The 25,567-nt window shown below is 41.8% G+C and overlaps 1 protein-coding gene across 1 annotated transcript in view; it reads right to left on the bottom strand.

Moving 5' to 3' along the window:
• Nucleotides 1–15,189: 15,189 nt before the first annotated feature.
• LOC139330657 (gamma-aminobutyric acid receptor subunit gamma-3) overlaps nucleotides 15,190–25,567 on the bottom strand; it is a 44,242-nt gene continuing 33,864 nt past the window's right edge. Inside the window, exons 5-9 of the mRNA XM_070961697.1 lie at nucleotides 25,401–25,483; nucleotides 22,312–22,449; nucleotides 21,382–21,534; nucleotides 17,500–17,699; nucleotides 15,190–15,942 (exon numbers count right to left, since the gene is read on the bottom strand). Coding sequence (XP_070817798.1) covers nucleotides 15,664–15,942; nucleotides 17,500–17,699; nucleotides 21,382–21,534; nucleotides 22,312–22,449; nucleotides 25,401–25,483 — 853 coding nt within the window. The 3' untranslated portion in view covers nucleotides 15,190–15,663. The remainder of the gene's footprint in view (nucleotides 15,943–17,499; nucleotides 17,700–21,381; nucleotides 21,535–22,311; nucleotides 22,450–25,400; nucleotides 25,484–25,567) is intronic.

The following is a 25,567-nucleotide window of genomic DNA, read 5'->3' as shown; positions in this document are numbered from 1 at the left end:
CTCGGAATGGCTTGGAGTAGCTCGAAGACGAAAAACTTAAAGAGCAAAACGACTGTGCAAAACTTAAGACAAAAGCAAAGAAAGGAATTCAGCTGAGAGTAACTAGACGTGAAAGAAAACAAAGGAACAGAACAAAAGAACAAAACAAAACTAAAAATCTACTACAAATCTACTCTACTATAAAATCTACTATAACTCTTACTCTCCTGAAACGCGCACTACACGCAGTTTTTAAAGGTCGCTCCGGGGCGTGTCGAAAGGCAGGCCATCGAATCACGGGAGACTCTTTGTGACGCGCGGTGTAATCTCGCCTCCTGGAGCTGAACTAATCAAAGAATCATACGAGGGGCTCATCTGCTTCTCACTATGGTCAATCACATATAATTTCAATGACAAATTTCGATGGTATTTCAATATTGTTCACAGCAGGCATTAGATACTTTCTATGGTTGGGTGACAACATTAAATGACAACCATGGTACAATTTTATCCCAACAGGCATAATAACTCAATGAATAACTAATACAAAAATAAAGGTAATAATAAAGAGAGGCAGATTATATTTGTCAAAAAAAAATTGATTATCACGATTACGGTTACTTATCGATAAATGTACCAAGTCAAGCATATTCAATCTGACGGTTAGGAAACTCTGGATGGCAGTATGGTTTTGTGGTGACAATTCATACAACTTTATAAAACCGTTAAAATCACAACTTGGTCATACTTCGGGTCAGAGATACGGGAAAAACATCAATATTATGCGTACCCTGAGTCCTGTAGGTTGAAAACATGAAAAGTTAAGTTTGACATAAAATCTGGTTATCTTGGAGTGTTGAGGAAAACACACAAACGTGAGTCACTAGTTGCTTCAAGGGATGTCCGGTTTACGACCATCAGCATTTGCTGATGTCTGTGGATTCCTCTGAGGCCTGCTATTTGTCTCTTAAGGCAGTCTTGTTGTATGGAGTCCTCGGGCTATTGGGGAAGTAATTAGCATAGAGGGGGACATCCTGGTTTAGAGATAGGCGCTGACCTTTTGTCTCTCTTTCTTCAGTGTGTGAGTAAAGTAGTTTACTGAACCAGACTTCCTGTCTCTCTTCGAAACCAGATTGCATTATAGGTAAACCAGACGGTCTATAATTCAATTGGTTGGCGGGTTTACACCTCCATTTCCCTTGAGTATCACCAGAAAAGGAGGGAAAGAAGGGGTCAGTTAAAGGCCGGTTCTGCTACACATTTTATCATAAACCAAAGTCTGGGGCAAATTCAAATTTTGGCCTGATGGTGGCGCAGGATGAAATTTTCTACAATCCTTCCTTAGTGGACCATGAATGAACCAAATTTCATTACAATTCATCCAACGTTTTTTTTGAGACATTTCACTGAAATGGAACTAATAAACATCTGTGTTAGGTCTACATTGGCTGCAGATGTTTTTTTTACTTTCCTGACAGGCTCTCGTAAAATGAAACCGGCAGAAAAACGACCCCACACAGTGTAACTTTGCTGGTACCCAGCTGGCAGACTTTGGTTCCCAAAACGTTGTGGGAATATCATTTTTTCAGCAGTGGGAATGTTTAACAAACATTCTTGCATAATTTTCCCAAGATATAAAACAGCTAGTTTTCCTGGTGTAAAACTAACATTATTTTATGTTTCGACAATATTCTGCGAAGGTTAATTGAATGTTTCAGGAAGGCCACTGCAGTGTTTCCCTTTAACGTTCTATACGTGTTAAAAGGAGAGTTTTCTGATGTAAAACTAAAGGTTAGTTGAAACATTCCCAGAATGTACTGGGAATGTTAATTGAATGTTCCAGGAAGGTTACTTAAATATTCCCCCTTCACATTCTCTAGATGTTAAAAGGAGACTTTTAACCTGCGGAGGTTAGCTGAATGAGCCTTATGTTACAAAAGTCCTTTGATTTACAGAAAATTTGAAGTGTTTATTTAGCAGAACTGCAGCAGCTTGTTCATGACAAGTTTTCTCTGCTTTTAGCTCCACACTCTTGACATTAAAATGCAGTATCTGACTCCCTGCTAGAGCTCACCCACACATCAGTACTGTACCGCTTCCTCCACTCTGTCTTTACCGCACACAAAAAACAGTGTTTCTCTGTGAGTGTGGTGACGAGACACTCAAACACTCAAAAAACAAAGTCCAGACATTTCAGAAGTTTAATTAAGTCGAAGTAATAGACAAAACAGAAAGTCAGCCTGCAATAATCAAGAGTCAAACAGCAGGCAGAGATAAAAACACAACAGCAGGAATAATAAAGTCTGGAGCACAAATCTGCAGGGAGGACAAAGACGACCTGGCAACAGGTGGTGGATGATGAGTCTAAGTACTGGGAGGACTGATTGGATAATCGAGAACAGGTGATGATAAAACTGAACAGTGACCAGAAGTAAAGCATATGGGAATGCATAAAGAAGAGTTGCTACAAAATAAAACAGGAAATTCAGTTAAAGAGAGCCAGGCTAGCGTTTCCCAGTGTCTCCAGTATTTATGCTTTGCAAGCAGCATAGCATAAATACTGCGGTATTGACTGTGTCATCAAACTCATGGCAAGAAAGCATAAGTCGGGTACAGCTCTAACATTTCAAGTCTTTCTCTCGTTCATGCTTTCACACAGAAACTCCATTCAAACCTGAAAATGTTCCACATCTTTCATTCGCTATTAGTGTTATTAAAACTTTTAAAGCCAGCGCTGCAGTTTAGCGTCAGCTTTTCAACACACAGCATTTACACTTCTCTGCTTATGATTGATGTTGAATCAACATTGGATTTCCAACCATAACTGACACTGAATCAATACCGATTCACCCGTCATCTACAAAGTCAGCCTGCAGCCACATTTCAGATGATTACATATTGAAACAATGTAGTGAAACAATATTGACTCATCTGGCCATCATCTAAAAGGCAGTCCTGTTAAAATATTTAATGAACTATTTTGTTCTTTGACATATATGGTAAACAGTCTAAGAGACCTAAAATCTAAGAGTTAACATACCTCATAAATTTAAAATGAAGAAATACAACATCTCTAAAATGCTCTACTGTGTATGAGGTGGTCCAAACTGGCAAAAAACACACACTAAACAATGTATTTTTGGTAAATATTAGCATTATTAGTTAGTTATATGAAAACAAGTTGGAATAACTTAAAAAATTACCAACAAAGAGGCTCCCAGCAGGGAAGCTCAGGGGAACTTTGTTAAAATTAGCCCCAAAATGTGACTTTATGTGATTATTAGAACATTTTGTGAATGTTACGTTTAACAAATCATTTGCACAACTTTCTTACAACATCGTGAGAGGTTTATGTGCAGAGCTACCAGCAGGGAACCGAACCTTAAAAAATTAGCCTGAAAAAACGTGACTTCATGCGTTTCTTAGAACATTTTGGGAATGTTACATTGAACAAACATTTGTGCAACATTCTTGGAACATTGTGACAAAGTTACAAAACCTGTAAGGAACATTCTGGGAATGGTTGGAGGCTCGAATGCTGCAGTGTGAAAATGCTTTCAGACGAGCAGACTGCTGGTCTACAAGGAGCTCCTCTCTAAACATGTTTCACTGTGGCTGAATTACATTCAGGTTTTATTAATTTTTGCCCCACAGAGACAAACAAAGTCATCTGTCTGACAGAGCTGAAATGATTTCTACATTAGTGAAATGACAGGATTTCTTCTGATAGGATCATTTATTCTTTCACTTGAGAAATTGGCCTCTGGTTACTCATGACGGGCATTCATCCTCATTTGTGCGAATCTTACTTGACTGAATAAAAAATGTTTAACATCAGTGGACTGATCAAAAGCTCTAATCGACCGATATCCTATCAAACATCCATGTTTGTTGTTAGTGTTCCTTCATGCAGAACAGCTTCTGAAATTTCCCATCATAAACAAATAAATATGCCAGTTTTCACTGTGACTAATTACTTAATTTTGAATGCTCTGCAAGTTGATTTCCAGTGCATAGTGAATCAAATGAAGGGTGTGAAATTAATCCACAACTCACCCCGTATTTGAGGATGGTGATCCGTAATGACAATATGTTACAATAGCATTTGTTGTTCCTGGAATAAAAGATCGGAAATCGCTGCCACGACCTTTAAAGAGTCCAGCTTTGGATAGCTGTTTCCTCCTCATTCATTAAAAGTCGTCTAATGGAACCATCTGACATTTGTCTGAATACACTTGTTTGCTGTCATATTCACGAAAACACTGACTTCACATTCATCTCTGTCGGCCCCGTGCACCATCTCAAATGACATTATCAGCAATAACATGATCTGCCTTTATATGTTGGGTGTGGTTGGACATAAAAATGTTAAAAATCTGGGTTGCAGGAGCCGTTACATGTTGGGATTTGTGGACAACTGCTGGGTGCAGTGATTGAGCACAGCGTGACGCCGGCTGCCATGAAGGGTCAAGGCACTGCAGGTATTCTTCCCATTCAAATGTTAAAGCAGCTGGTTTCACTGATTAGGAAGTTTATCCAGCCGGGAAGAAGTAATCAGACAGATCGCCTGGTGAATCCCGCGGCTGGAGCTCAAACCTGCGAGCTCTCAGAGGCTCTGCACTCCTGATGCAGGCTGAAGAGTGCTCCACTCTCCACTCTGTTCAACTTTGGTGATAATTATCTGTCAGAGCGTTCAAACAGGAGTCATCAGAGCTCCTTTATTTTCTGCTCAAATCAGACAAGAGGTTTGAGGCGAAGAGCTGCAGCGTCTCCTCCTGCTTCAGCCACAGTCGTGATCACGGCTGATCAAAACTCACTCGCCTCGTTACCGTCCCTTCCCTTAATAATGGTGCATTTGCATATCTATGACAAAAATGTATTACACTTTCAATGGCGTATTGTTTATAGACATGTACGAGATGATTGCAGAAATGGGAACTAAGACTGCATAGTATCAACTTAATTGGATTTCTTATCTAGGCATTGTGTGCATGATGAAACAGACTATGAGTGTTGAAGTCATGATCCATGCACAGTTTAACTTTCAACAGCTGTTTTGGCCGAACTTTGTTGTCTTTGGTTATTCGAACAGTCTGATGGAGACGCAGCTACAGGTGACACTAATAAAAACATCACAGTGAGTTTTGCCTCTTTTATAGGGAATCATCTTTAAAAAAATGTGAACTGACTCCAGTTAACTGAAGATATGTTGAGTTAAAATCAGTGTTGTTTCTTTTGTAATTCAAATGTAAAAGGAGATTTGTGAAATATGCATATTCACTTTATTGCTGAAACTACAGCCAAGAGAGCGGTTAGCTTAGCATAGCACAAAAACAGGGGGGACAGCTAGCCTGGCAGAGTCGAAAAGTACAACCCTGATTCCAGAAAAGTTTGGACGCTGTGTGAAGCATAAATAAAACAGAAAGGACTAAAATGCTAATCCTTTTTGACATAAACTCAACTGAAAACAGCACAAAGACAATAAATTTAATGTTCGAGCTCATCAGCTTCATCGATTTTAGTAAATATCTGCTTGTTCTGAATCTGATGCAGCAACACGTCTCACAGACTGGGAAAGATGATGAACGCTCCAAAAACACCTGTTTGGATCATTCCGCAGGTAAACAGGTTGATTGGTAACAGGTGAGAGTATCATGACTGGGCATGAAAGGGGCATCCTGGAAAGGCTCAGTCACTCACAAGCGAGAGTCCAGACTTTTTGGGGAATCTCAGTTGTAAGAAAATCAACCAATCAACACCTCTAAAGCTCAAAAATTAACGTCATGTTGAAATATATGAGGAAATATTCCAGCACATAACTGCTGGTAAAACTCTAAACGAACAAAGAGTGTTCACTTCTGTCAGGTCATGTCACATCAAGCAGTCGAGTTGTTTAAACGTTCTTGCCAAACTCCTGCAGTCGTTGTAATTTCCAGTTGGAGATAGTGGGACAAAGAGGACAACAGAAGACTCAACAGACTGTTGACCAACACTGGCACCTACACATATATAAAATCCATTATTAACGCTAATACTGTGGATTCAGATTTAATTCAAAGGGAACTATAGACAGTTTGTTTTTGCTGTCTCTTTTCACTGAACTGCCAAAAATCTGTAACACAACAGCTAATTTAGGCGAGTTACATGATGTCATAGGCTGCTGCGGGGGTGTCCAGCTGGAATAATGCATGAGATTTCTGTCCTTCCCATTCTGCCGACACTGCAGCTTTAAAGTTACTGGTTGGTGGGTTTTGTTACCATTGGACAGAGAAAGGCTAGCTGCTTGTACAATGCTACACTAACACAGCTTCTGGCTGTGGATTCATATTAAATGTGCTGACATGAGTATTGATCTTACCTCTCGGCAAGAGATCGAATAAGCGTTTCTCCTAAAATGTTCAGAACGCCTTTAAAAGCAGTGCCCTCGTGACAGAGGACTCACTGAGCTTGAAGAGACACTGCTGAGCAGGCAGATATGTCTCCTGATCTGACATCCCAGTGGGACAGAGGGCCGAGCTGTCCGGCCTCCACATCTGTCTGTGGAAAATACAAGCTAAACGATTCAGCTGCGTAACCCATCATTTGTGCAGGACATTGACGAGCTGCTCAGTCCTCCAAGCTGCTTAAAGCCACAGTCAGTAAGTGAAATCGTCTAACACTACATATTTATTGTTAACTGCTCAAGAAATGTCGTGCACCTCCTCCTTGCTGTTGCTTGGTAACTTCCACAGAGAAGTAGTTCTCAGGCTAATGTGGAGCGATTAGACTGTCTGTGAGAAACAGTGCGAGGCCACACAGCAGCTAACCGGCTGCATCCTGCAGGCTTTCCCTCGTCCTCCACACCTGCTCCCAGCCGGCTGCACCCAACAATACGTCATTCAGCTTCGTCCTCCAGAGCTGATGATTGTGCTGGAGCGTTTTCCATCAGCTGAGGAAAAGTTTGTGAACTTTAAACCAAACCTTTCACTGTAGAACAAGATGATTGATAGATTTTAACTTGCAGGATTATGCACTTTAAGCAGCACGCGGTGATGTTTGAGTGATTAAATGAATCATTGAACAAATGCTGTCAAATACTAAAATGACATAATTTAATGACTGCTTAAATATTGATAAACATAGTCTCTGTTTATATATTATTGATAATATTATTATCAAAATGCAAATTGGTTAATCTCATGAATGCCATTTTTCTCTTTTCCCTCACTGACATATTATCTCTGTTGTGTTTCCCTCTGAAGTCTTTGATTTTAAGCATCGTGGCTTTAGGGATGCCCACTTCAGACTGAAATATCTCAACTATCAGATGCACTGCCATGAAATTTCGCACAGATCAACCCTGTTCTCACTCCCAACTCGTCCCATGTGGATGTGATGTGCTCAGTCAGGTCACCTTTTAAGGCACCGGGCACCTGCTTAGCCTCATTTTTCAACATGCAGGGAGGTCTGATGGACTTCTATAGACCTGTTCTCAACCCCAACACGTTAAATGACGTAGTGTAAAATGCGAGATCTATTTCTACTCAAAGTTTTGGAGACAAACTTTTTACCTGACAACCTGCGCCTCGCTGACATGTTTGAGGCTGTTACAAACCACAGTATGAGCCTGCAGCTCTTTCAGCTCAATGTGGCTGTTTCAAGTATATTCGACCCTCCAGTATTTAGACCAAATAGCACAGAATATGTCCATGTGCGGTTGAATTGGCAAGCTTTTATTTAAGAGTATAAAAACTGATGAAACTGATGAAATACTTTGTGAAAAGTTTGGTTTGCATCAGCAGAGCAGGAACTTCACACAGCTCCGATGCAGCTGAAAGTGATCAATAATCAGGCCGATGTGACAGCTCAAACAGGAACACAGCAGAGAGGAGACCACCGCATTGTCCCTGCTACCAAACAGTACCACAGCAGTCTGGCTCGGCGTGGCTTTCCCCTGCTGTGAGGGCGCAGGCTGACCCAGGCCCATAGAAAAACCATGTTGGGCTCCGGATGCCCAAACATGCCTCAGTCAAATCAAGTGATTTATGCTTAAGATATGAGAGTTTTGAGTAAAGTCAGTGTGAGAAGATAAATGCTCGGCTAACAGTACAGATAGAAACTGTCCAATGAAAGAAGAACGATAACGCCACACTTCGATTTGGAGAGCCGATAAAAAGTCACGTTATGCAACATCTGCTTTGTTTTAAGATGGAAAATGTTTTGTAGGATGTTGTATTCAGGTGTCAGTCGAGTGTGTTGAGGCCATTCAAATCAGGTTCAGCTGTGTGTGTGTGTGTGTGTGTGTGTGAATTATCGCTGCACCAATGGAAGGAAACTTGAAAGTTGCTTTAAAGGCACAAAAGACAAACTGTTGTCAAGGCCAGTTGACAAAATGGAGTTGCATTGCTGTCGCTGCCTGCAATCAGATCTTAAGTTACGCTTCATTATATCAGAGAGAACACAGTTACCATGGCAACTGACAATTTGTAGTGGCGAGTGGGCAGGACGACCAACACGGTGGCGATCCATGAATGAGACAGACTTGTTTTGTTTTGGTTTATCCTGCACAGACATCACACGGCCACGGCTGCATCGCCGCTCCTGTGCAGAAAGAGGCGTTTAATGACCGCACAGCCGCGATGTTTCATGAATGAATCACTGAGAAGACCTGCGGGCTAAAGCTTTCAGTGTCCCTGCACAGGATTACTGCACCTCGGCTGCTCTGAGCAGTGTTTTCTGACGAGTTAAAAATTTGACCTGATGATGGCAAAAGATGGAAAGTAAGAAGATCACTCGTTAGTAAAGTTATCCTGCGGGGAACATGAACAAACCAGTATATTTTGAGATATTTCTGACACTCAGAGCGATGCCGCCACCATAGCTAAGAATATGTCAGCGTTGTATTTGCAGCTTTTTTCTGCTGCCCCTATGTGGCCAAAAACAACAACACCAGCACTACACGGTACAGAGTTTCTCTAAAATTACAAAAACTATCCTCTCACTTGTTCAGAAAGTTTCCACCTCTGAATTTCTGCTTCCACTCCAGTACAATGGAGGTGAATGGGATTTCATCTGCAGCGCTCACAGCACTGAAAATATTAAAGGATCCGAAATTCAGCGGTTCATGAAGTATTAAGAACTTTTATGTTGTCAGAACAATATGTTTGAGCTTGTGGCCTTCACCAGTGACAACATAGAAAACTTTGCAAAGAACATTTTCTTCTTCTTCTTCTTCTGGAGTTTGGAGCATTTTTGACTGTTTACCTTGATCCACCTTTCAAGTAGGTGAAGTAGTGCCAGAACCACCTCTACTGTGGACGACCCACAGACCTCACTGTGGATAATTTCCATTCATTTATTTTATTTGGATTTGAGTGTGTGTGTAACAACAGGCTGCTATGTTCAGTGCAGATTTAACCCCTGTGGTGAAAGGACAAATATCATCATTATCATCATCACCGTCATTTATTTGTGGCTGTAAACAAACAGTTTTCACATCCAGTTGTGTTACTTCCTCCTTTAACAGCGGCTTTATTGGGTTTCAGACATGTACAATTGAATTATAGGCTTAGAAAAGAACTGTTGTGTTTGTTTAACTGTTTTCTCTCACAGCGTAGCAGGAGTGACCTGCAGCACATCGCTGCTTTAAACATTTTGCTCAGGTGGAGACTGGCAGCCGTTTTCTCTTCTTGCTGCAGATTGTTGACAGTCCATGAATGGAGCAGCTCCCTGATAGGTCCCATTGTGCTTCTCGCTTTTTCCATACCATACCAGCGAGGTATGGTGAGGCAGTGCAGCTGAGGTGAAAGAGTCTATCAGGAGGATATTTTCCTACAGGATGTTTGCAGTCACGTGACGTTAAATCCAGATGGAGGGCAGGAAGTGAAAAACCCAATGGACGAGATGGAGCAAAGTTCATATGGTGCTAGTTTAGATGAAATTAAGGTTTACACAGAAAAGCATGTTGGATGTGACGCTTACATTTTGAATAGGAGCAATTTCTTGCATTCTTCAGCTCATTGTGGTTTCTTGGTTTGATCGATTTGAGCAACCGCAAAAGCACTCAGGGTTAGGGTGAGGGTGTGTGTTTGAGTGCTTCCTATGCAGAAAATCACTTCCTGTCCTCCATCTGCAAAAGAGTGACACGATGTCTCATACAAACAACCTATTAAATCATTAAAGGTCTCGTGTGGAGGATTCAGGAGGATCTATTGGCAGAAATGGAATCTAATACTAATCAGTATGTTTTCATTCGTGTAAAATCACCTGAAATTAAGAATCTTTGTGTTTTGGTACCTTAGAATGAGCTCTGAGTCTGCCATGTTGCACCGCCATCTTTCTCCAGAAGCCTAGCATTTTTCGGAGGGTGAGGCGAGAGGCTTCAGTTGGTTCACCTCGCCACTAGATGCCACTAAATCCTGCACACTGGACCTACTTCAACAGCTTCAATTTAAATGCATTCAAACAAAAGATGTCTGAAAATTGACTGCGCTGATGTACATTTATGAAAAAAGTTTATTCCATATGTTCTGGTTCTTGGTAGTAACGCACATTTCAAATATAAAAAGAACCATAGGTATGAAAACAGCATCAGAAATGGATGGTAGATGTTGGAGCCAAAGAAGCAAAACCGTGAAAACAACCCCACTCACAGGACACCACGCTGCTCGGGAGCACAACCTCAACACTTGCACATGACTGTAGCACTGAGTCATGAGATATCTATGTCACACCGAAGCCACAAGAATGAAAACACAAAGCAGATAAAGTGTACAGTTGAGAATTGTGCATACAGTCAGATTGAAGATAATACATGTCAACAGAAACAGGATTCACCACTGCTGAAATACGCTGCAGAGAGCACAGGTTGGAATAACGCTCGTGGTAGAAACACGCTTTGTGTACAGCAGCAGAGACTCCTCTTCAGCAGGCGCTGCAGCTGTCTGCCAGATTCCTGCCACAAATAATACAACAGCGGATGAACTGGCAAATGATATCAAGCATCTTAAAGCACTTCTAGGCTAATTATTTCTGTTAGGCTCATAGTTTCCAATCAAATGACACGTCACAGTACTGCACTGAATACATGAAGGCCTATTCTTTAAAAAACAAAACTAAACACAGCAGTTTCCTTGAATGATTCAAACTAGCAGAATAACTGAAACAGAAATGTCTTTGGCTTATTAATCACAATAACACAAACTGAATGTGTCTTTATTGAACATCAAGTCACCAAAACTGCACCAACACTCCAGCAATTCAGTCCGTTTACGCGACATTTTCAAAAACGCGCAACTTTCCTTGCGAGGGATTTACATAGCACATTAGTGACAGACAGATAAGTTTCATGTCTAAATGTCTGTCCCTCACATGTCCCATCTGCATAATCCAGCTCATCCTCAGATGACACGATGCCCAGAGCTGGTTCACTGGTTCAGTCTGGAGCCACACACATGCCCAAACTGGCCTGGGATCAAATCCCGGCCTGAATCCCTTCCTGTGTTTACTCCCGCTTGCTTCCCCAGAGCCTGTAAAGATAATACTGAAAAATGTGGACGGTCCAGTTGGAAAAACATGATGCAAAATCAGAAGCAAATATGACGGGGGTGTGAACGAGGCGTCTTAAACAGCCAAATGGAAAATCTGTCGTGTCAGTTTAAAGGCACATTGAATTCATGTTGTTTAAATCTGTCGTTGTGCTAAATATAGCATCATGGGGATGCAGAAATGTTCTATGTAAACCCCAAAACTCAAAAGTAACACCTGCACACCAACTCCAATCTACAGTGTTTATTGAACCACATTAGACGATGCATCAGTTCAGTCTGGATCGATGATACGACAAGTAGTTTTTAAGGAGTCTCAATAAGATCTTACAGAAAATAATGAACCATCTGGAACCGTGTTCACAATAACTCTTGACCTTAAACATTTGAGTCTTACTCAAGAAAAGCTACTGAGTTAAATGCAAGAACTTGCCGCTGTGTTTCAACACTATTGCCTGATAATACAGAGTGAGACAAGCATGAGCTATGCATGATTTTAACAGTCAGGACCTGCTGTAAGTTTCTACGGGTGGGAAACTCAAACGTGGGTGCGTCCTGGTGCTCAGCTGGTGAACCAGCCTGGGAGCTCTGTCACAGGCCTCCCTTCTCTCACTCAGTCGTATAATGGAGGCAGAAATGCCCCTGAAAAGTGTGTGTTCTTCTTATCCTAACACGGTAATGCAAGAGTTATTGTAAAGTAGCACCACTCACAATACCTTATTGCATCGCCCTTCATCTGTCAGCAGAACATCTGGGCTCCACAGAGTAATGAATCAATTAACACTGCAAAACAAACACGGATCAATAATGTCGTATAAAACTGTTTTTCGTTCACGTTGTGGCCCACAAAACGCCACGTGCGGCAGATTATTACTATTATTACTGTTAGGTGTGATTCAGGACTTTGTGTTTGCTGAGGAGACGCTGTGAACAGGTGCACTAACATATGTGGCTGCATCCGTCCTCATTCAGCGTCGTGTTTGTCTGCAGGCACAGTGGGCGGCACTTTACGCCAGCGCTGGCGGAGTTTACTGTTCTTCTCCTGTTTGAAATAATGACCGTTCGGTTTCACCTCCACTGCACACCGACACAACGTGAACACAGCATCAACGCTGGCAGTCGCTAAATACTCCACAGTTCAAAAAGCAAACGTTACACATGCTATATTTCTTTTTCTCCACTGGACTATACTACGTGTGCAGTATCAAACATATTAGTGTTCAAACTGGAAACATAAATGACTGGGCACATATGTGAAATATTTGGCACAAACATAGCAAATATAATCAAAAGGAAACAACTCGGGATAGAAAAAGTTCTACTTAAGTAACTGCCCGAGGCAAAGAAGTAGCCTTTGCTGAAGCGAGGTCTTCACCGCGCTGAGGTTATTATCAGAGGTAAATATGTATGTCTGGTGTTCATCTCAGCTCTGGGCTACACTCTAAGGCAATTCAATGGCTGCTAATGCCAAACCTAAACACAGGGAAATTAAATTATGACACAACATATTAAAACCATAACTCTATCTCTGAACCTGTTACAGCTTCTTCAGTGTAGTGTTTAACTGTCTACTGCATGCAAACAAGAGTCAACGGCCAAACAGAGATGAGTGATCCTAATGTGTGGGATTATCGTATTTGTGCCTACATTAATGTACAAATGACGCCCATCCTATTTAATCTGGGCTCCGCGTTCACCGACTGTACGCAGAACTGAAGGGTCGTTTGTGGTTTAACGGCTGGAAGCAGAACACAATTCTCTGCCCGTCCACTTCATCGAGTGTGTTAAGAGCTGTGGCAACACCAATACATGGTGTGAATATGCAGAAATATAGCAGCTGAATTACAGTGTTGGCTGCCTGTGCTCTCCACCTCAGAGGACCCCAGTCTGGGATGATACAGTTTGTAGACATGAGAAGCTTTCAGGAGCATATTTATGTTCCCGAGGTCTTACGTTCCCGAGCTTAATGTTCTGTTAACACACATTAACCCTCCTGCTGTGGTCAGGTCAAACCCCGAACCCTAACCATGGGAAAATAGGACCTTTTGTCCTGTTCCCACTTTGTCCCATGTGGGGAAATCTGGGGGACACAGGACAGGTCAGACAACGCTCACGGCTTCACCTTTAGCCTCATGCTCTCACACCCAAATAATTCTCATGGAAAACACTGACAGCAACACAAATGAACAGGTGAACATATTTCAGTGAAGTCTTTCTGGTGCAGTATTGGTTAAACTAAGCAAACGTTTGTTACGTACTGTAACTCCGGGTTCTATGGGCTGTTAAATCACTCTGATTGGTGTGTGATGCTTGGCATTTTTCTGTGTGTGTGTGTGTGTGTGTGTGTGTGTGTGTGTGTGTGTGTGTTGCACCAAGTCCCGCCCTACTGTGCTATGATTGGCTTGTTTAGCTTTCTGGCAGAAATGTCGCATGACGTATAAAGGGCAACAAAGTCCGCACAGGGAGGGGGTCAAACCCAGGACTTTCACTCATGTGACCTGGGTTTGTGTCCTGTGTGAAGCATAAATCGGTGTTGACTTAATATCTTTAGACTTGCTTGTTCAGGTTTAGTCAACAAAACCATTTGCTTAGATTGAGAAAAACATTGTTCACCATCAGTTAACCAAGTGTTAAGGTTTCCTGGCAGAAAGAACCCCCCCCCCACGTCACACTGCAAGTGGAAGTCAAAAGTTGACACAGGAACATCAGAATGACTCCATTATGTCAACTGTCTTCAATTATATTTAACTCCAGATTTGTGACTTTTAAAAGCTCCTAAAACCTCCAAAGTGACGCTGACGTAGTCAAAAAATACTGGTCCATATAGAGCTCATATCAATCTGTAGACCACTCTTTACTCACAGTCTTTGAAAGGAATAGTTAGTTGGGAAATAAGCTTAATCTTTTTGATGGGAAGGTTGATACCACTGTCACCTCTGTACAGTGAATATGAAGCTAAAGCCAGTTAGCATAGATTAGCACAAAGGCTGGAAACTGAGAGAAACAGGTAGCCCGACTCTGATCCTCAGTAATTACATGTCATTCGTTTAATTCGTACAAAAGCCAAAGTGCTGGCAGTTGTTTCCCTGTTTCTTTATGCTAAGCTAACATAACTAGCTGCTGATTGTAGCTACATATCTAGTTATATATTTACATTAAAGTGGTATCAGTCTAACTGTCTGACTCAGGCCTACATGGGGCTGGCACTCTGTGCTGGATTGTCTTTTGTACCCACAGAAGTTAGTAAAAGGGCTTTTCTATAATCATTATAGTGTCTCTTGGGTGCACATCCAGGACACCCCAGTGAGACGTTATTTGCACCTGCACAAACACAAACATGAATAAAATATAAGGAATCATTAAAATAATTGGCGTCACATCCTCTAATGTGACAAATAAGCTAATAAATGACGTATTATTCTTCTTTCTGCTGCACGGATCATTCAAATTGTTCTCTTCCCTGGGAACCAATTTATTTATTATACCGTGTGCTGGTACTAATAATGCTGCAAGCAGGAGGAATGAGTCATGCCTAATGACTGAGAGTCAGTCTGAAGAGATAAAAACCTAATGATTTTTCATGTGGTTGTTACAACAAATGGCTGTGTTATAAATGTAACTCAAAGCTCTGAATGAGAGCAGCCATAATCAGTCAAAGCCAGGCTCTTGTATTTTTTTTTTTTTTATAAATCATTATTCCCTGATTATTGTAGCAGATAGTATCTACCCCTCCAGAGGAAGGCACTATGAATGGTTTGAATGTCCTTGGATATTCATCAACTGGATTTGACTGATGGCTGGATAATAACATGCCGGTACAATCTCAACAACACAAGTCATCCTCCTGACTGAGAAGTTTAGGGTAGCAGTGCAAAGCACATTTCCTTTGTCTTCAGAATCCATCCCGTCCTCCCTCTGTGTACAGCATATCGAAGGGAATCAGCATTGTGTTGTATTTGCGTACCTGAAGTCACAGAGGCAGAAATCTCTGCTCGGCACAGGCCTGCAGGCACACCCTGTCCCCTGTTTTTATCTCCAGGTAACTGCTTCAGGTTCCACAGGAAAAGGTTTATTTGGTGTTACCTACTTCATAATCTTGGATTTCTTCTGATAAACGGTGCTGCAGTTCTTTTGTGACCGAACAGGCTCCTGCGGTGTGCTAAAGGTAGAGATAGCCTACCCAGTAGACGACGTTGAACAGCAAGAAGGAGGTGGGGAAGAAGACGCGCGAGTACGCGTCCAGTTCAAGTATATCTATGTGGACACGTCCTTTCCTCCACGCGCCTCCTTTACACTCCTCGAAGCAGCAGAAGAAGCTCTGGCAGTCTTTCCCGTCCAGACACTCGTAGACACAAGCGTCCTCAAAGTCCTGCCAGTACATGGAGTTGTTTAAAGTGATGACGGTGTGTGGAGGTCTCACGTCCAGGACAGAATAGTTCTGAGAAGAAGAAGAAGAAGAAGAAGAAGAAGAAGAAGAAGAAGAAGAAGAAGCAGTCACACATTTTGCTCACTCACTGAATTATTGTCTCCTGGTACAGACTAGTTTTCTTATGTCTGGATCAGACTACATGATTTTAGTTTAAGACGATTTCATCGTGGCGGACGAGTTACCAGCATCGTGATAATTGTGTAATGTGACATGCTAAACGTCTTGTCTAGCAGCTTCTGGGACGTGCCATGAGACCCCAGTGCAACAACTAGCATGTCAGAAATTTTTTTGTCTTGACACATCGACATGTTCCTGAGCATTGACCAATCAGGTGCTCTCTCCAGAGGGGTAACCATGGTGAAGAGGAGGAGGAGGGATACGGAGGTTGCTGCTGTCAGGTGGAACAACGAAAGAGAGGAAAAGTTGCTTATTGCTAACGTCATTACTAGCAAAATACCCTCTGAGTGGATATGTTGTTTGGCTAGCTTGCCAAATTGCTTACCAGCTAATTTTATCCATGATGCTATGTGTTATTGATTTTAGCAAACAATAAATGAACATTCAGCGTTCATTTCAGCGTTCACTGTTTTGGCCGATGCCCACAGGACGCCCGCAGGTGCCTATCGAGCACGAACACGAGCAACAGGATGCTGACTGCAGTTCACTTAACGGCCACAGGTGTCATTAAGAACCAGGATTTTCTGAACGTTACACCTTTACGACACATTCAAACCATTAAATGCTCTGTGAAAATGTAGGGTTAAGTAAAACACAGGCAGCACAAATGCATGAATTACAGCTTTCTTAATCAAGATTATTTCACTAATTTATCATATGAGGTACATTTCTAAAATGTTTGTAGTATTAGTACATAAGGTGCATGAAAACAAAGTATTCTCAAATACTAACCACCCAGCTGATTGAAGACATTTATCACTGAACTCTCTGACAAACATTTACAAACTTTCTTCCAAAGGTACAAACAGGATGGCAAAGCTTCCTCAATGTATCATCAACAAAATGAAATAAATCAATAAATCCTGCATTTATTCAACTTAATGCATCTGGAGGGAAAAAGTCACACAAATATCCAAAGAGGCTTCAGTCCCCTTTGCACGAACGATCGGACAGTTATGCATGCTGTCTGTCTAACGTTACAGGTTAGAGCTTTGGTTTTAACAGAACATGAGGTGACCGTCTGCACTCCCGTCCTTCAGTTGTTGACGGACTATAAGGGCCCGTCTGTCTCTGAAGCTTTTTCAGACTGCTGCAGTGTCCCTTAAAATAGTAACAGTCTTATCAGAAGAGCTTACAAAGGGCAGCGTCACATCATCTCAACCCCTTTTTTTTTTTTCTCACTTCTGTCTTATCTGTGATAACCACAGCCCCATCAGAAAGAAGCTACTTCTGTAACACAGCAAGACAAACAGTAATCCTGCACATAAGGGCATCACCCCAATCTACATTTTTATCATTTGTTTCACCTGTGAGTTCAATATTAGGTGATTTTATGTAATATTGCTGCAAGAATATTTAATATATCAGTCCATGAAAAGGCCGACTCACCGATCTTTTAGGTTCCATGCAGCTGGGTCTTCGAGCGCTGTACGAATAATAATTTAAAGTTGCGTACTCCATCAGAGCGGCGAAGACAAACAGGAAGCAGACGGTGACAAACAGGTCCATGGCGGTGACATAAGACACTCTGGGTAGAGACGTCCTGGCCACACTGCTGAGGGTCGTCATGGTCAGCACTGTGGTTATACCTGAAGGGCACGAGGTTGGACAAACTCATCACAGCACGGCTCACAGGTAATAATGGAGAATGAAGCGTTTTTTTTTAACTCAGGAGTGAGATGAACACAGTTTGATATTGTCTTGGACCGGCTTGCAGACTGCATGAACATCCTGTTTACTGCAGTGAATTTGAGGCTCAGGAGCAGAGAGACATCATACTGCACTATTCCTGAAAGGCTTTATGTTGATACAAGTTTCTTGGACAGCCCCATCTAACCTTCCTAATATTGCGAAATGTCCAGACAGCATGGAAATGCATCACAGCACGCTCTTTAACTGGGAACTGTGTCAAATATTCAAGGCAAACACAGTGAAAACTCTAAATCCTCAGAGGTAGCTCATATCTGTGTTCCTGACCTCTCATTCATGTGTCCAGTTCAGATGTCTGTGCTGCCTCAGAGCCCGAGCTCACAAAACTAAAACAAAAATCTAACTTCACCAACTCATCATACATTAAGTTTAAAATCTGCCTTGTCATCACAGCTTTTACTCTTCGCAAAAATGATCCAAATAGGGAATTTCATAATAAACAGTTTGGAGTATCTGACTTGGTTTAGCTAACTGATTGCTGGAGCCTCATGTTAGCTGTGAATTTGAGAATTTTTGGATGAACAAGCCAGACTACACGTTTTCCATTGCAGTCAGGCTTAATCACAGTGACCAATACCATTATTTTCTCAGTATAGACGTGACTTTTATGTTAAAATATAAAGATGTTTTCTCCTCGCCCAGCCTGAAGACTGCTAACTTGATGCAAACAGTTACTTGTTGTTATAATTCAGGACTCTACCTATTGCACAAATGTAAGTAAAGTTCTCTAGTTTTGGTCTCCACCAGCTCCTGAGGGAAACATCTGGCTCTTAAGCTGCTAAATGCTCCTCTATGTTCACCAGCTAGTTGCTCACATTGCTTGTCTGCTGTTCGGTGCTAAGCGGGCAGCAAACAGTGGCTTTTTAGAGCTTTTTCACTGAACAGCTGCCTGCTGCGTCTGAGACACTCATGAGGGCAGTGAGAGTGAACCAAAGCAGTAAAGCTGTGGACCAAACAATGAGCTGAAAGACGCGTTTTTGTTCTGTCCCCCACGCGAAGCAGAACGTTTTGCCTGCCTGATTTTAACTCCTGGCTTCCTGATTAAATGGTTTTCTTTTTTTGGCTGATTTAATTTGGAGTATTGTTGATGTATGAGTCTATGAGTCTGCACAGGGTGTTTTATTTTGAAAATTTACCACATTCTCTACACCATTCCTGTGTCTGACTTCCTGTCTGCCTCCGTCTGATCGTCTGACCCATCGTCCATCAGACTCAGACTCAGACAGTGCGTATTCTCCATGCAGCAGACCTGAGACCTGCTTCTGAAAAGGACATGGAGTGCGGAATTGCTCGCATTGTTATGCGATTTTAGATTTTAGATTTTACACGCAGTCATTTCTTCATTATTAATATAAAACTAGCGATTAGTGCCACCTTCCTGGATCTACTGCATGTAAAAGAATCAAGCATCTGCCTTTCTTTTATAACTTCTTGTAGTAAAACCAAGCATTTCCTTATCTTAACAATGTCACTGAACTAAGTCAGGAGCTTTTATTTTGTCTAGCAGCAGACATTGATGTCACTCAGACTGACAGAGAAAACCTACATGCTTCAAGCCTCCCTGTATGATGTCCTGCTTTCCTCTCTCCAGTCTTCTCCTCCACGAGCGTTATCGAGAAGCCCACAAGAAAAAAAACATCTGTGACTGTTTCACTGAGGTTCCCATGGTAACAAGCTGGCCCCATCTATTTCAGGCGGACATCTCACACTTTTCTTTTGGCCTCTGCTCGCCACAGTGATTACACTTACCTGCCTTCTGCTGATGCCGTGGCACAGATTTGGGAGTTTTCACTCTAAACGACAGAATGAACAGCAGGTTTGAAGAGAGGGAAAACTCTCAAAAGCATTTATCTTTCCTGACAGCTTAACGTTCTCTATATGATGTGTCAAACACAAATGGCTCAAGGGCCAGATGTGCAGTATATGACCACTCTCACAGCTGTTTGCCTCCACCAACCAGTCAAGTTGAAGTTCACATCCACGTCTGTCCCGACTCATTTAATATATGTACTGAAGACTCTGAAGGAATTAAAAAAAAAGGTATTAAGTGTATTTTTTTGGTGAAATCGAAGTTCTCACTATATTGACGTGTGTGAGAAACATGGCGTCTTCACTTAGAGACTCTTTTTCCAGAGAGGACTGATGGAGGTGCAACAACAATCACCTGAAGATCAATATCAGCACAACCAATCAGCTTGTGGTGGACTACAATGCTTTAAATATGGATGATGCTGCAGAGAAGCTGCAAACTGTAAAACGTGGACGCTTCACACACGTTCAACCCGACAGAACTGAAGATCCAAACAATCAGCTCAGTTTCAAGGTGGAAGAACGAGATTAGAGTCATCAACTCAGCATCTGACCTAATGTGAAATATGGTCACAATCTGTTCTTCTGCAGAACATTATGACATCACAGTGAAGCTGACCTTTGACCTTTTGGATGTAAAATGCCACCACGTTGTCATTTTAGTCTATGAGACCTTCGTGTGAAATTTTTTTATCACAGTTAGTGTGAGAATTATGGCCAAAAATGTAGTTTGTGTGGTCACAGTGACCTTTTACCACCAAATTAGTTCATCCTCAAAGTGAACGTTCGTGCCAATTTTGAAGAAATTGCATCAGGGCGTTCCTGAGATCTCACGTTAAGCAGCACGTAAGTGTGTAATAACTTCCTTCTGAGCTAAGCTAGTGCTGTAACTATCTGCTATTCAGGCTGACACCCGCAGTGACATGGGGTGACTCACTCAGTCCTTTTCTCCACCTGAAGGGCTTCATCTTTACTCCCACACTGGCTCGACTTGCCCTGTGCTTCAACCATCAGCACACATCTGACATCCACTCATTATCGTCATCCTTTCTCCTGATTTGTATGCGGTTGATCCTTTAAATTAGATTAATAGTTGTCCATTTTCAGATGTGAATGTGCAGTGAAGAGCACAGTGACACAGTGGTGATTCCATTGAGAGCGAAAATCATACGTTCATGTACCGCATTCACAACATCATTTCTAGCATAATTAGCAAAGATAGCTCAGTCATTAGCACAAGTTCTGTTCAAAAGAGGTACACTTAGTACTTCCTTTTACTTTTGTAATGCCAGTTTAAATGCTTGAAACTGCTCTACTTAAACTAGCATGTTGTCCGGTTCCTTAGCAAACACAAGCTCGCTAAAAATGTGAACCAAATGTAAAGAGAGAGAGAGAGAGAGAGAGAAAAAAAAGGGTGTAATCAATTACCTTCACCAAAATGTTCCACAGGACTGCACAACAACAAACAGAGAGCGTGTGCAAAAGAGGGAAAAAGCATAACAGAACAGAAAAAGCAGATGGAGTGACTCAAGTTAGGTGACAGACGTCCATGCGGTGTAGACAACGGCACCTGAAGACGAGCACATTCAGAACAAAACATGATTAAAATGTGCAAATGGAAAGCGAGACCTTAAGATGATGTCTGTATCAGTATTCCCAATTATCTGAACTGAAGTTTAAAGCTACGCTCCAGACGTGAACGCTGCGTCCGGGTTTGGACACAACTGCTGAACTGCAGTGAGACCACGGTACCTAAAGTCGTTCTGGCCGGCGTGGCGTCTTTCTTGATCCAGAAGGACACCCAGGAGAGGACCACGGTGAGGATGCAGGGGATGTAGGTCTGGATGGTGAAGTAGCCCATCCGTCGGCTCAGGTCAAAGTACACTGTCATCACCACGTAGTCACCTGTGAGGGAGAGAACGGCACAGTCTGATGTGAAGCTTCACAGGCGAACATGCCTCCAGTCACTTTAGACAAAGGTACATAAATGAGGGCAAAAATGAGGGAAATAACTCTGAAGGTCTTATATGTAATGTAACAAATGGCCATTGACCTACGTGTTACATAACATCAGGATAACGCCTGATTTACACGCCGTGTATAAAGACTCAAAAACAAAATGACTGTGTTTTTCTGCATTTGTTTGTATCAGTTTTAAACGTAGCAGCGAGTAACAGAGCAGGCCGGCACAGCCACAGTCTGCTGGGAGCTGTGCAACGCCAAGGTTCTTGGATACACAAGAGTTTTTTAGACGTGTACTTCATATTTTTCTCGAGCTCAGTGTAAACAAGGAAATACTATTACACGAGCGACGATAGGACCGCAAGAGGATTTTCCCAATTATCTCAGACTTCACTCGGTGGTCTCCACATGGCGGTTTTCTTACTTTTGTACTAAGGCAGGCAAAACTCTCTGGGTGCTGGCTTGTTTCCCGCCGTATTTCTGGCTTCAGATTACCAAAATGTGTTTTCTAGTGTGATATTCATGCAACAGTCTAAGTTTCTACCTCTCAAACCAGCCTGGCTGTGCTTTCATTTCAAGTTGTACAACATCAACAGTTAATGTGACAGACAGAACTTGTTGCAAAATAAATGAAGGAATGATTATGAACTACTATTCTTCCTACGACCACATATCAACAACAATGTTGAACCTGAGAAAGAAACAACAGACACATCCTACCTGCTGTAGTCTTTATTATGTCTGTCGTGTTTCTCAGGCCCATAAAGTCAAACTGGTAGAGACGCCAGGACTTCTGGTCAGCCGCCTCCACAGAGTTCTTCCTCCACTTGTAAATCATCTCATCTCGTGGGTATCCATCTGCAATTACACAGAGCATGTGTGTGTGACCCTTGGCGCTACATGGCACATCCTAATGATGGATATCCCGTGCAGACAGACCTAAGGCCACCCAGAGCAACATTTGTCTTGTGCTGGAGGCTGGCTAATGAAAAGACAGTCTGGAACGAAGACAGAGGCAGAGAGAAAGTAGATTAAATGAAAGCTTTGGTTCAATAATGTACTGAATCCATCTTGATGTTGGGCCTGACCTTCACATGGTGCACGCAGAGCCTGGGAGTGCTTTTACAATCGATCAAGCGAGGTTAATGATGGGTTAATGATTGCGTTCATGCTTTGGTGTCGCACTCCCGGATCTTTCCTGTCTTAAACAGACACATAATCATTTTAAGTAGAAAAGCTAACAAAATTATGATCTTGCCTGATAGCAATTTGATGTAATAGGCTTTCAATTAACAAAAGCATTAACTGTGAGGGAAGACGTCGCCCAAACTACTAATTGTTTTCAAACATGCTTGATGAATGAATTCCATTAACATTTGCCACATTCTCTCATTTGCTATTAATGATGTCATTAAAGATTCAGCAATCGCTGCTCAGATCCAAAATGTTCAGAAAATAACGGCTTACTGTTGAAAAAAGCTCTAACCAAGTAAACTTTTATGAATGGCAGCAGTGGATACGCCTTATTCTCTATGACGTTTGCATGAAAAGGCCTCAAAGCACAGTTGAGGATGATAATCATAGGACTTAATATACATCAGCCTCAGAGGAAGCCCCAGTGCATTTCAAAATAAAAGCTCTTTTGATGGATACAGGTTGAAGTTTGCACTCTTCCTGTCACACCAGGACCTGGAGCTGGTAGAGGTTTAACTATATTGTTTATAACAAAGTGGGTTTGCCTCACATATCTCTGCTTTTAGGCTCTTTACTGGACAGTTTCCATTTTATGCCACTGTATGTGTTTCTGTTGCACCCTTCAGAGGGAAATATGGTACTTTTCACTGTGCTACATTTATTTGACAGCTGCAGTCATCGGCTAATTTACAAAAGAGTTTAGAAAACATGATGCATTGTGATGGATTAAACGACCCACTAGAGGTCATTAGAGCTGAAATGATTAGTCAATTAACGGACATCACCTGTCCTTTGATAACTGAGCCGCTGCGGTCATTTTTCATGCAGACATTGACACTTTTCAGGTTCCTAAATACAAAGACTTGCTGCTTCTCCTCGTCTTAAATAATAAACTGAACCATTCTGGGATTTGGAATATTGATGGGACAAATCGAGCAATATGAATTTGGGCATTTCTCACTATGAGAAAGTATCTGTAAGAGTAACATATAATAGAAAAAACACTCACAGGGGACATTTCTCCACATTGAGATACTTTTATTTTTGATATTTTAAGTAAATGTTGCTGATGATACTTACGCAGGTTTATTCAAGTAACATTTTCAATGCCTGATCTTTACATGCACACTGATAGAGTATTTTTCCTGTGTATTTTCTGAATACTTTCCCCATCTCTCATCATTAGAAACTGTGGTAATACTGGTTCCCATTTGAAAAAGTTTATTGCTCCTTCTCTTTGAACTGCATGTAATGTGGAAACCTGATTTTTCTTTATCTCTATAAACAGATATCTGCTTATCAATACAGAATAAGTAGATAAGGGAAGACTACAGTAGCGGAAGCCTTCTGGTTTCCATTTGTGAAATACTGACCAATCACGTTTGAGCAGGCTTTCCTTGCATGCAGGTAAACTGTCCATGTGGAGGGCAAAAAGGTGGAATGCATTGGCAGAAACACAACCTCAAACCATCAGCTATCGTCTGATAATAATTTAGCTTTTTAAATATTGATCTGCATTCATAAACATGTATTTGTTTGTTGAGACTGGCTGAAATGTCGTCTTTGCACCTGAAGCGCCTAATCAAACTATAAACAATAACCAGCACGCAGAAGAAGTCTTGACCCGGATATCTGTTAGCCGTCAGCCGCAGCGGCAGCCCCGAAACATTACGACCTTCTAACATCTGTGCCTCTAACATGGGAGCGCTAATCTGAATAAGCACTGCGCTGTTTCTCACAACAACAGGTTGAGTTACAGCGCAATCGCTCCAGATTGATATGTGTGTTCATTAATACACAGACTGAAATCAAATGTCTACCCGGGTCACGATTGAAGACTGTAAACATTGTTTCAAACTTATTCTTTTCATTTCCAGGTATTTTAATTCACTACAGTCTATACTCGTATTTGCATTATATTCAGCTAATTATTCAATTCTCCAGAGACATGGAGGCTTTAAAGATAAGCCAATATAGCTTAATCAGAAAACAGAGATGTTGTCATGGAAACCAGTGTAGTGTCCAAGGTGAGGAAATGGGTTTGATGGCTCACAGCAGGATGGGTCCGCAGACGTGGAGGAGCGGTGAGCAGGTATTAAACTCTAATACGCTGCACAAGATGCACGGTCTTATTACGTTCAGTCACTCTGTGATCCGGATAACAGATCTGTGTGAGTCCACTAGAGATCCACAGCAGATAACACATCAGCCACACAGCACGCCTCATTTTCAGCACGACGCTCCATTCCTCAGAGCGTCACAAATAACACAACATTAACCGTCAAATATTTCCTCTTTCCCCCGCAGGTCAACGTTACCGACACAACGTCTGAGCCGTCACGTCCCTGAATGTTTTTGAATCGTCCTTCAGTCCCTTTGCCATCATTGTCATCCATCACTATTTTTAAAAAATCAGCGTGTGGTAAAGCAGCTCTTCTAAAATGAGAGTTTCTTTCAAGTGGCCTCTTCAAAGGGATTCTGCGTTTCTCACACAAGCAGCTCACATCCAGCTGTGGCCACATGTGACACCACGAGCCAACGTCATCACCTGAAACATGCAGATCTAACAAAACAAATATTAAATATAAGCTTTCTACATAGCACGGTGCACTCACAGCTGGAGAAGATGAGCGGACAGGAGTGTTCGTCCATTGGAAAGTTGTGCAGCAGCAGCTGGCATTCTGCATTTATTGTCAGCCTGAAAAGAAAACAGCACAACAGTTTGTGATGCATCTCTCCTCTTTTAATACAAAAGATTTACTGTGAAACCGTTTCGTTTGGT

Source organism: Chaetodon trifascialis, chromosome 4 (assembly GCF_039877785.1).
Source record: "Chaetodon trifascialis isolate fChaTrf1 chromosome 4, fChaTrf1.hap1, whole genome shotgun sequence".
In the NCBI taxonomy this organism is placed as follows: domain Eukaryota; kingdom Metazoa; phylum Chordata; class Actinopteri; order Chaetodontiformes; family Chaetodontidae; genus Chaetodon; species Chaetodon trifascialis.
The sequence above is the reverse complement of the archived record's forward strand: the minus strand, read 5'-3'. Positions and strand labels throughout refer to the sequence as shown.